The 13092-nt window shown below is 42.0% G+C and overlaps 1 protein-coding gene across 1 annotated transcript; it reads right to left on the minus strand.

The window, feature by feature from the left end:
- Positions 1-2234: 2234 nt before the first annotated feature.
- On the minus strand, positions 2235-13092 carry LOC124012106 (guided entry of tail-anchored proteins factor CAMLG-like). Its single transcript, XM_046325569.1, has 4 exons — positions 12803-13092; positions 7406-7869; positions 7185-7250; positions 2235-3617 (listed from the first exon to the last, which is right to left on the minus strand). The coding sequence occupies exons 1-4, from the start codon at positions 12963-12965 to the stop codon at positions 3417-3419; spliced, it is 894 nt and encodes a 297-aa protein (XP_046181525.1). The 5' UTR covers positions 12966-13092; the 3' UTR covers positions 2235-3416.

Consider the following 13092-nt stretch of genomic DNA (forward strand, 5'->3'; position numbering starts at 1 on the left):
ACATCACTACTCTGGACGGCTTTGACAACTACAAATACCTAGGTGTCTGGTTAGTGTAAGCTCTCCTTCCAGACCCACATCAAACATCTCCAATCCAAAGTTAAATCTAGAATTGGCTTCCTATTTCACAAAAAAACCATCCTTCACTCATGCTGCCAAACATACCCTTGTAAAACTGACCATCCTACCAATCCTCGACTTCGGCGATGTAATTTACAAAATAGCCTCCAATACCGTACTCTACAAACTGGATGCAGTCTATCACAGTGCCATCCGTTTTGTCACCGAAGCCCCTTATACCACCCACCACTGCGACCTGTATGCTCTAGTCGGCTGGCCCTCGCTACATATTCGTCGCCAGACCCACTGGCTCCAGGTCATCTATAAGTCTATGCTAGGTAAAGCTCTGCCTTACCTCAGCTCACTGGTCACGATAACAACACCCACCCGTAGCACGTGCTCCAGCAGGTATATATCACTGATCATCCCCAAAGCCAACACCTCCATTGGCCGCCTTTCCTTCCAGTTTTCTGCTGCCAATGACTGGAACGAATTGCAAAAATCGCTGAAGCTGGAGACTTATATTTCCCTGGCTAACTTTAAACATCAGTTATTTGAGCAGCTAACCGATCGCTGCAGCTGTACATATCCCATCTGTAAATAGCCCACCCAATCTAACAACCTAATCCCCATATTGTTCTTATTTACTTTTCTGCTCTTTTGCACACCAGTATTTCTACTTGCACATCACCATCTATCACTCCAGTGTTAATTTGCTAAATTTGAACTACTTCGCTACTACGGCCTATTTATTGCCTTACCTTATGCCATTTGCACACACGGTACATAGACTTTCTTTTTTCCCTGTTGTGTTATTGACTGTATGCTTGTTTATTCCATGTGTAACTGTGTTGTTTGTGTCGCACTGCTTTGCTTTATCTTGGCCAGTTAGCAGTTGTAAATGAGAACTTGATCTCAACTAGCCTACCTGGTTAAATAAAGGTGAAATAAAAAAAAAATAAATAAATGCATGCCGCAGGTATATCTGTGTCAGATGGCTACAGCGTCTGCTATACAGATATAGACATACAGGCTAATTCATACATTTTCAATCAGTATATTTTGTATAAAGAGAAGCATTATGTTGGTAGTTTATAGGAGTAACTCTGGTAGGCCTGAAACAAACTTCACCTCAAGTTCAACTGATGGAGTGAGTTGGAGTGCCGGGATGCAATGGCTTCATATCATAGGCCTGCAGTTGCTAAAGCTTAATAATAGACACCATACCAAACCTTCACAAACTATTCTAAACTTTATTAGGGTAATATCAAAAGTCAGTCAAGCCATTGTTTGTAAGGAAAATAAGAGCAAAAGAAAAAAGAACAAATGGAAACCAGGGTAAAACACACTACTCTCCCTTTCCCAATAAAAAAAAAAACACCCAATCCTCCACAAAGCAAAAAACATTAGAACCACCTCCACCCGGTAAATATCGATCTGTCCCTTAGACAGTGCTAGCTACGCAACTAGAGATGGTTTGAGTCCAGACTCTGTCGCAGCCGGCCGCAACCGGGAGACCCATGGGGCGGCGCAAAATGGGTTAGGGGAGGGTTTGGCCGGCAGGGATGTTCTTGTCCCATCGCGCTCTAGCGACTCCTGTGGAGGGCCGGGCACAATGCACACTGACACGGTCGCCAGGCGTATGGTGTTTCCTCTGACACATTGGTGCGGCTGGGTTAAGCGGGCGTTGTGTCAAGAAGCAGTGCTGCTTGGCTGTGTTTCGGAGGACGCATGGCTCTCGATCTTCGCCTCTCCCAAGTCCGTACGTGAGTTGCAGTGATGAGACAAGACTGTAAATACCAATTGGATACTATGAAATTGGGGATAAAAAAAAGGATTAAAAAAACTAATTAAATGCAATGAATAAAATTAAATGCAGTGATTGCCGAAATGATTCAGCAATCATGATTTGAAAAACTGTTTCCATCGTAATTTGTCACAATAAAGGAAGTTCTACATATGAAAAATCCACCCGTCTAACAGATAAAATTTGTTGTTGCATCATTGCTTTTGTCAAATAAACCTGGGTCAAGGGAAACCTGCCTACTGATATCAACCCCAATGAACAAGGTCACATATGTACACTTTAGCCTACATCTCAGGTCGAATGAAGCAGCACCATTGAGATAGGAGTTTGATGACTGACTGATCTAAAAAAATCAACCAGACAATTGTGAAATGCTCCAAGGTTTTATTGGTTTAATACAGCATATTAATTCCAGTATGTTATTACTAGAGGCAACATTAGCTTTTATATCTTTGTGTTGATATAGATTTCAATATTTCACGAAATAAATTATGCATACAGCATTTACACAAAAAATATAAATAATTGCAAAACATTATGTAAAGCAAGCAAGTAAATCTGACAAACAAGATATCACACCAAATGAAGTTATAGAAAACCTGTCAAACTGAATACATTAATTTGAGTGCAATGAGGGATTAACAGATGATGTAACATGCCACAGAGAGTTTGGGTGAGGCTGGGATAGCAATACATGACATTTACACAATCAGAGTTATCCAGCACAGATACACAAGCTTATAAGATCCCACTGCTCCCACATTGAATAGCAGTGACAACACACACTTTCTAAAAAGACACTCCTAAGCCATCCTTTTCATTTTTAAATTGAACCTTCATTTAACTAGGCAAGTCAGTTAGGAACAAATTCTTATTCAGAATGACGACCTACCCCGGCTAAACCCTAACCCGGACGATGCTGGGCCAATTGTGCGCCGCCCTTTGAGACTCCTGATCACAATCACGGCCGGTTGTGATACAGCCCAGGATCGAACCAGGGTTTGTAGTGACGCCTCTAGCACTGAGATGCAGTGCCTTAGACTGCTGAGCCACTCGGGAGCCCTATCCTTTTCCTAGCCCAGATTAAAAGGTAAATGTAATAAGAGTTTAGACTCTTTAAGCATACACCGGTGAAAAAAAAAATCATAGGCAATATTCAGAAAACCCTGAATGACAAATGCATCTCCTGTCATCCAAATGAGATAAAATCAATTCACCAAAAACAAAAATTGCAAAGTAACTGGACCCCTTATATAAACATTGTAGAAAGCAAAATAAAAAAGGGAACTTAAAGCAGCTCCTATCGACAAGATGTCGTAGAGGGTCAGAACCCAAATGAATGTTATGTTACCCTTGTTCAACCTGTAATTTCGGTCTTCTTCCCTTATCTACCTGCGGACATTGCACCTCGACCCTCTCTCCCCTATGGGATCTACTGACTCAGGAAGGGAAATGGTATGGAGGAGGAGGTAGGGTAAAGGATCAGTATCAGGGGTCAGCATAATGTCCACCTCTGTGACACCGCCATAGCACAGGGACTTCCTGTCCATCAGGGAGTCTCAGCCTCCTCTGGACCAACCAACAGCAGGATCTCGTGACTGAGGATGAATGTAAAGAAGTAGATACAGAGGTCAGCGAAGACGTCGCCCATCTTCTTGTAGGTGTCCATGGAGCGGTTGATGACCTCAGCAGGGATACCAGACAACAGGAGCGCGGCAGTCAGCACTGTAGTTTGCATCTTCTTCTCAACCTGGTGGATGACGGAAAGTTTTTACACATGTATGTATGCACAATACACAGGTTATGACCATATATGCCTGACCCATTTGGTATACACTATATATACAAAAGTATGTAAAAACCCCTTTCAAAATGAGTGAATTCTGCCATTTCAGCACACCCTTTGCTGACAGGTGTATAAATCGAGCACAGAGCAATAGAATCTCCAAAGACAAACATTGGCAGTAGAATGGCCTTACTGAGAAGCTCAGTGACTTTCTATGTGGCACCACCATAGGATGCCACCTTTCCAACAAGGTAGTTCGTCAAATTTCTGCCCTGCAAAAGCTGCCCCGGTTAACTATAAGTGTGGTTATTGTGAAGTGGAAACGTCTAGGAGCAACAACGGCTCAGCCGCGAAGTGGTAGGCCACACAAGCTCACAGAAAGGAACTGCCGAGTGCTGAAGCTCGTAAAAAGTGTCTGTCCTGGGTTGCAAAACTCACTACTGAGTTCCAAACTGCCTCTGGAAGCAACGTCAGCACACTAACTGTTCGTTGGGAGCGTCATGAGATGTGTTTCCATGGCCGAGCAACCTACAAGCCTAAAATCACCATGCGCAATGTCAAGTATCGGCTGAAGTGGTGTAAAGCTTGCTGCCATTGGATTGATGAATCACGTTTCACAATCTGGCAGTCCAACAGATGAATCTGGGTTTGGCGGAGAACGCTACCTGCCCCAATGCATAGTCACAACTGTAAAGTTTGGTGGATGAATAATGGTTTGGGGCTGTTTTTCATGGTTCGGACTAGGGAAGGCCTTTTCCTGTTTCAGCATGACAATGCCCCCATGCACAAAGCGAGGTCCACTGTCAAGATCGGTGTGGAAGAACTTGAACGGCCTGCACAGTGGTACGGGATGAATTTGGATGCCGATTGTGAGCCAGGCCTAATCGCCCAACATTAGTGCCGACCTCACTAATGCTCATGGCTGAATGGAAGCAAATCCTTGCAGCAATGTCCCAACTAGAGGTTGACCGATTAATAGGCATGGCCGAGTATTAGGGACGATTTCAAGTTTTCATAACAAATCGGTATTCAGCATTTTTGGACGCCATTTATGGCCGATTACATTGCAATCCACGAGGAGACTGCGTGGCAGGCCGACTACCTGTTATGCGAGTGCAGCAAGGAGCCAAGGTAAGTTGCTAGCTAGCATTAAACTTATCTTATAAAAAGACTATGAATCTTAACATAATCACTAGTTAACTACACATGGTTGATGATATTACTAGGCTAACTAGCTTGTCCTGTGTTGCATATAATCAATGCAGTGCCTGTTAATTTATCGAATCACAGCCTACTTTGCCAAACTGTGATGATTTAACAAAAGCGCAGTCGCATCAGGGTATATGCAGCAGTTTGGGATGCCTGGCTCGTTGCGAACTGTATGAAGACCATTTCTTCCTAACAAAGGCCGTCATTCATTTGCAAGAATTTTACATAATTATGACATAACATTGAAGGTTGTGCAATGTAACAGCAATATTTAGACTTAGGGTTGCTACCCGTTCGATAAAATATGAAACGGTTCCGTATTTCACTGAAAGAATAAACATTTTGTTTTCGAAATGATAGTTTCTGTATTTGACCATATTAATGACATAAGGCTCATATTTCAGTGTGTTTATTATATTACAATTAAGTCTATGATTTGATATTTGATAGAGCAGTCTGACTGAGTGATGGTAGGCAGCAGCAGGCTCGTAAGCATTCATTCAAACAGCACTTTCCTGCATTTGCCAGCAGCTCTTCGCAATGCCTGAAGCACAGCGCTGTTTATGACTTCAAGCCTACCAACTCCCAAGATTAGGCTGGCAATCATATAGTGCCTATAAGAACATCCAATAGTCAAAGGTATATGAAATAGAAATGGTAGAGAGAAATAATCCTATAATTACTATAATAACTACAACCTAAAACTGCTAACTGGGAAATTGAAGACTCACGTTAAAAGGAACCACCAGCTTTCATATGTTCTCATGTTCTGAGCAAGGAACTTACACGTTAGCTTTCTTACATGGCACATATTGCACTTTTACTTTCTTCTCCAACACTTTGTTTTTGCATTATTTAAACCAAATAGAACATGTTTCATTATTTATTTGAGACTAAATAGATTTTATTTATGTTTTATATTAACATAACTGAATTAACACTTTTATTTTGTAATTGTCATTATTACAAATATGTACATATAAAAATTGTTATCTGCTTTTTTTGGTCGTCCAATAATCGGTATCTGTGTTGAAAAATCATAATCGGTTCGACCTCTAGTCCCAATGTAGTGGAAAACCTTCCCAGAAGAGTGGAGGATATTATAGCAGGAAAGGAGGACCAACTCCATATGAAAGCCCATGATTTTGGAATTAGATGTTCGAAGAGCACATCAATGCGAGCTGTGGCAAGAAGGTTTGCAGTGTCTGTCAGCGGTGTCCAGAGCATGGAGGTGCTACCAGGAGACAGGCCAGTACATCAGGAGACATGGAGGACGTGGGAGGGCAACAACCCAGCAGCAGGACCGCTACCTCTGCCTTTGTGCAAGGAGGAGCAGGAGGAGCACTGCAAAATTACCTCCAGCAGGCCACAAATGTGCATGTGTCTGCTCAAACGGTCAGAAACAGACTCCATGGGGGTGGCAGGACGTTTGGCATTTGTCAGAGAACACCAAGATTAGCAAATTCACCACTGGTGCCCTGTGCTCTTCACAGATGAAAGCAGGTTCACACTGAGCACGTGACAGACGTGACAGTCTGGAGATGCCGTGGAGAACGTTCTGCTGCCTGCAACATCCTCCAGCATGACCGGTTTGGCGGTGGGTCAGTCGTGGTGTGGGGTGGCATTTCTTTGGGGGGCCGCACAGCCCTCCATGTGCTTGCCAGAGGTAGCCTGACGGCCATTAGGTACCGAGATGAGATCCTCAGGCCCCTTGTGAGACCATATGCTGGTGCGGTTGGCCCTGGGTTCCTCCTAATGCAAGACAATGCTAGACCTCATGTGGCTGGAGTGTGTCAGCAGTTCCTGCAAGAGGAAGGCATTGATGCTATGGACTGGCCCGCCCGTTCCCCAGACCTGAATCCAATTGAGCACATCTGGGACATCATGTCTCGCTCCATCCACCAACGCCACGTTGCACCACAGACTGTCCAGGAGTTGGCGGATGCTTTAGTCCAGGTCTGGGAGGAGATCCCTCAGGAGACCATCCGCCACCTCATCAGGAGCATGCTCAGGCGTTGTAGGGAGGTCATACAGGCACGTGGAGGCCACACACACTACTGAGCCTCATTTTGACTTAAGGACATTAAGATCAGCCTGTAGTGTGGTTTTCCACTTTAATTTTGAGTGTGACTCCAAATCCAGACCTCCATGGGTTGATCAATTTGATTTCCATTGATTATTTTTGTGTGATTTTGTTGTCTGCACATTCAACTAAGTAAAGAAAAAAGTATTTAAGAACATTTCATTCAGATCTAGGATGTGTTATTTTAGTATTCCCTTTATTTTTTGAGCAGTGTATTAATGCCAAAAGATATCTCTTACCTTTGGAAAATATTTGTACAACCCCATGTATGCCAGTTCGAGGGTGAGGAATGGTGCGAATATGGACTGCAAAAGAGAGTAGCCTAGTTAATGAACTGCTTCAACAAATCCTTACTCTCATATTACCATAGATACTGCATAATCTAAAACAGTAAGTCAGTGGTATTAAACTAAATCAAAGCTCTCAAGGGAAGAGACAACACTTTTCTGATCAGACTCACCAGATACTTGCAGACAAAAACCCTGACAAAGATAGCAAGGAGGACACTGCCAACAAGCCTGAAGAGCCTGAAGGAGTCCAACTCATCTGGGTCAGAGCTAGCTGCCTCCTGGGCTTGTTTCTCATTGGCCAGTTGGCCTCTGAGCTTCATGGCATCATCAAAGCGGGACAGGTACTTCTGAAACCCTCTGCGTGGGGATCCGGAGTGGCTGGGCTCATCAGCTGCTAGCTGGGCCTCTCCGCGCGGCCTCTGACGGACGCCCGGTGTCACATCCTTGTCCACACCGCCACCCATCACCTCGCTGGTGTCTGGCAGGGGATATCCTGGGAGATCACTGTGGGGGTGGCTGCTGCCTACTGCCTCTGGGAGGAATGGAGACAGTCTGGGGGAGGGGTATGTTGACCACGAGTCGCTCCTGTCCAAGTCCAGATGGAACATGGGTGCCGTAACACTTCTGGATGATCCTGTTGGGACAAGGTCGGGATTGACATGACATTAACTTGATTTATATATAATATCCATATATAGAATCTCTATGGTCATATATTGAATGCAAATTGGTAAGCCAGTTAGATAATACAGAAGAGCGCTGAATTGTCATGACTACAGCACATTTCACACTGATGTTTATTTTCTAGCGCACTGCATCATGGTTGAATAGCAGTGTGTGGGTAAAATCAACAGGGAAGCCAAGCCAGGAAAGAAAGCCTTAATACAACCTGGTTTGTGATAATTGCTCTAGAACAATAAGAAAGTGGCAGAATAAATTTAACCATACCTTCATTTAATCACAAAACCAGAGAGCAACACTGCCCTATAAAAGGCAGTAACTGCTCATAGCGTGGAATTGAGAAAAATTACTTTTATTTACCTTGGTTTCATAGTAACATTACGCAGTTCCTGCTAACATGACCCCCCATTTTCTCCAAAAAACAATAGAGGTAGGAAACTTGTGCACATAATTAAGCATTTATTTAATGTAGCAAAAATTACATTAACTTGTTTTTGACCAAATGAGCAGTTACTGCCTTTTTGCTTGGTAGGGCAGAACATGTTTCTGGTGAAGTCCACAAAACATATTGCATGTAACAAACAGTTACATGACCTACAGCATGGTCAAACAAGCTTGGAGTTTTTGTTGTCCTAGGTTATCTGGCTAAAATGCTTGCTTGCTAGCCTAACTTCTTTTCATGGACAACGATGAGCCAGGCAAGCTAGTTAACATTAGCCTACTAAACCTAGCTACATATTGAACTTCCATCCTCTCAGGCCAGGGGCACAACAATGTATGAATTTATGGTTTGATCAGAATCTCCGTTATAACCATTGGCCAGTATGGAGAACTAAGTAAAACCCCCAAGTCCAAATCTACATACATGGCTAATTTAGGAAAAATAGAATAAAAGCTAGCTACCCATTGGAGGACAATAACACGACGAGATACAACAATTCAAGTTCTGTCAATGAGGTTTGGCTTCTGATGTGATGTGATTGGTGTGAATCCAAATCCAATCTGGCTTCCCTTGACACGTGTTTTTGGTGCACCAGGAACATTCACAGTTGAGCTCATTGATTGGCTATTATTTTATAAATTATTTGTATAAATGCAATAAATTCCACAAATTAACTTTTAACAAGGCACACCTGTTAATTGAAATGCATTCCAAGTGACTACCTTATGAAGCTGGTTGAGAGAATGCCAAGAGTGTGCAAAGCTGTCATCAAGGCAAAGCGTGGCTACTTTGAAGAATCTCAAATATAAAATATATTTTGATTTGTTTCACACTTTTTTGGTTACTACATGTTTCCATGTGTTATTTCATAGTTTTGATGTCTTCACTGTTATTCTACAATGTAGAAAATAGTAAAAAATAAAGAAAAACCCTTGAATGGGTAGGTGTGTCCAAACTTATGACTGGTACTGTTCTGAGACGAGAGAGGTGCCGTTTCGTTCGCTCTGATGCTTTCACTGGTGAGATACATTCAGCCTCTTGTGAATTGAGAGACAAAAATATCAATAATTTAGTATGTTTTTTTCTTGGTACATTGGGGGAAGCCTGGCTTCCCTTGGAATCCATGAATACATGCCACGGGTTCATAGTAGCTAGCAGACTGTAGAAGGGTAATGTGAATTTTTGACCAACCTTCTCAATGAGAGAAGATTTGAAATTGTCAAGACGGCAGCGTAAACATTGATTACTTCATGGAGAAAAACATTTTAATTTAATAACAGAGCATTTTCTAAATTCAAACGAATCCCCTGCAACTAAACATGGAAGTTTAGAAGATATTAGGCAGATTTCCATTGACCTACATTTAATTCTAAAATGCCTACTGCTTGCAAAACCTATTTAAAAAAAAACATCTAATAATGCTTCTATACAGGACAAGGATAGTCCTGATTTTCTAGAATGGCTGCTGAATTGCTTCGCCTTGCTTTTATGGCTGGCAAGTTTCACCATCCAATTATTTCAGTTCTACAGGAGTGCAAGTTTCACCATATGACAGTTGTGGCAGCTACATCATGGCACAGACCGTGGCGATACTTTGGAACATGATCATTATTAGAATATGGCAAATATTGGAAGAGAATTGTGCCAAGGAGATGGCTGCCGTTTTAAGTTCCTGTAACCAATTGTAATATTGTGTATGTTTTTTGTGCAACTTATTTCGTACATAATGTTTCTGCCACTGTGATGAGCGATTACTCATCCCGTACAGGGATATTTTTTCTTCAACGAGTTGGACGGGAAGGATTTACTTCAGTTTGGAGAGTTGGGAGGTATCAAGAACGAAGGTCCGGGTGCCTTGTAAGGATCTGTTGCCAAAAGAGGGTAATCTACCTTTACCATCGGCCCTATTAGCCAACGTACAATCAATCGATAATAAAATAGCCAAACTACAATCACGTATATCCTACCAACGGGACATTAAAAACTGTAATATCTTATGTTTCACGGAGTAGTGGCTGAACGACGGCACGAAAAACACAGGGTTTTAAGCTTTTCAGCAGGATAGAACAGCAGCCTCTGGTAAAGACAATGGTTGGCGGTCTATGTATATTTGTAAACAGCTGGTGCACGAAATCTAAGGAAGTCGAGGTTTTGCTCGCCTGAGGTAAAGTATCTCATGACAAGCTGTAGACCACACTATTTATCAAGAGAGTTCTGTATTTTTTGTGGTTGTCTAAATACCCCCACAAACCGGTGCTGGCACTAAGACTGCACTCAATGAGCTGTATACGGCCATAAGCAAACAGGAAAACACTTAGCCTGTGACTGCGCTCCTAGTGGACGGGGACTTTAATGCAGGGAAACTCTAAATCCGTTTCACCTCATTTCTACCAGCATGTTAAATGAGCAACCAGAGGGAAAAATAAAACTCTAGACCTCACCCTCTTCTATACCAGGCGGTGTCAGAGGAAGGCTCTAAGACTCCAGCCACCCTAGACGTGGACTGTCCAAGCCATACGACTCTTGAACAGCTTATCGGAACAGGTTACCCAGACCACTCTTTTATGCTGCTGCTACTCTGTTAATTATCTATGCATAGTCACTTGAATAACTCTACCTACATGTACATATTACCTCAATTGCCTCGACTAACCGGTGCCTCCACACTTTGTACCGGTACCCCCTGTATATTGCTATTGTTATTTCACTGCTGCTGTTTAATTATGTTACTTTTATTTTGTATATTTTTACTTAATTTTTCTTAACTTCTTAAAGTAATGTGGGTTAAGGGCTTGTAAGCATTTCATTGTAAGGTCAACACCTGTTGTATTCGGCGCAAGTGACAAATAAAATGTGATTTATTAGTCAGTTACTGCATTCTATCCATGCTGGCTTCGGCAGGCTACCAGAGACATGACACAGATGTGGGAGGGTTGTCGCAAATTTACCTATATTGGTAATGGAAGCACTTCAAACACTACATTTTTATTAGACAATATATTACAAAAAACATGTAAAGGTGTGACTTCATTACATCCAGGTGTTTTTATAGACACAAGATAGGGTGAATATCCATTTGAACTATCTATTTTCTATGCAAACTTTATAAATGGTCCAACTCAATGAGTTATTAAAACATTTCAATGCACCCCCCTCCACAATGTAAAAAATATTTTCACACAAGCCTCTCCTTGTATTGTAAAATAAATGAAATTAATTTCAATTAACAATACCTGCTGTAGTGACCCTGTGTTAATAAACATGCCACTCCAGCATGCTTTTGTGACACAGTCGAAGCCACGCAGGGCTACAGGCAAGAAGGTTGAGGTTTCGCCCACCAACACAGACAAGTTCACTCTCCTGTTTCATTACACTACAATCAGAGCTGGCTGCAGACAATGATCAGCTTGGAGGAAATCAGATCTCGACAAACAGAAAACACATCCCTCCCTACCTTGTAGGCTTGCCCAGTATCGAAGGCTTGGTTTGACAATCTCCGAATGTCATGAAACATTTGGTGTTTTGTCTCTTTCCATTCATCAAAGATTGATGTTATTTGTCAGTTTAAAAAAATACATATATTCACACAAAAAAATCAAGTGACCGGGATTGCACAATAAAAATCAGGGGACTAATTTGTGGTCCCCATTTTTTACATAAATATATATACAATTACATAGACACATTGCAGACAGAAAAAAATGCCCAACCACCAGATGAGTATGGGGGGGGGGGGTTCAAGTACAATTCTTACAAGCTTGTTTGGCTGGTAGTTTATTCTTTAAATGTTTGGGGCTGCTGGTGAACCATGATGTGCAGACATAAGCAACGTGACACTTGCCTATAGGCTTAGGTGTCCACTGTATGATAGGAATAGTTTAATACACATACTGCCTATGCAAAAGGAAGGGAAGCTTAGGCCTAACTCCAGATATATAGAGATATGTAAAAGGAATAGAAGTTTAGGCTTAACCCCAGAGATAGAGATATGTAAAAGGAAGGGAAGCTTAGGCCTAACCCCAGATATATAGAGATATGTAAAGGAAGAGCAAAGGAAACAGAAAAGGAAGAGAAGTTTAGGCCTAACCCCAGAGATAGAGGTATGCTGGTGGCATGCTACGACACTCACAGTAAATTTCGATCTGTCCCTTAGGTTTCTGGCTTTCAAGGGGGTTTTCTAAGCCACTGTGCTTCTGCATTGCTTGCTCTTTTGGGTTTTAGGATGTGTTACTGTATAAGCACTTTGTGACAACTACCAATGTAAAAAAGGCTTTATAAAAAAACGTGATTGATTGATCTAAAAACGCCTATCAGCCAGCTGGAAAAGAGTAACGATCTGACTGTCCATTGAAGCTAGCTGCCAGCTAATATAAGCCATCAAGCTAAACAATTCGCTTGTCTCATCAGCGAGCAAACCATTGACCACCACTTAGGTTTTCCTTACCGTCGTTTTCAGTTTCAGCTTTGGTGAAACCCACAATTCTGTTCATTCTGTCTTCAGAATTCATGAGCAATTTTCGTCTCCGAATTTCTGCTCTTCTTTGCGCAGAAGAAAGACAGGGTTTCTCTTCTGGTGTATTTAGACTAGTGTCATCTGGACACTGCATGGTTTCAGAAATATTACGATTATTTCGTATACAAGACACAATATTCTAATCCTGTAGACAAATTCTTAGATTATTGCATTTTACTGCAGCCGGATATAACAGAATGGGGCCTGCCTTTATTGTCTGT

This window comes from Oncorhynchus gorbuscha, linkage group LG01 (assembly GCF_021184085.1).
Source record: "Oncorhynchus gorbuscha isolate QuinsamMale2020 ecotype Even-year linkage group LG01, OgorEven_v1.0, whole genome shotgun sequence".
NCBI classification, from domain to species: Eukaryota; Metazoa; Chordata; class Actinopteri; order Salmoniformes; family Salmonidae; genus Oncorhynchus; species Oncorhynchus gorbuscha.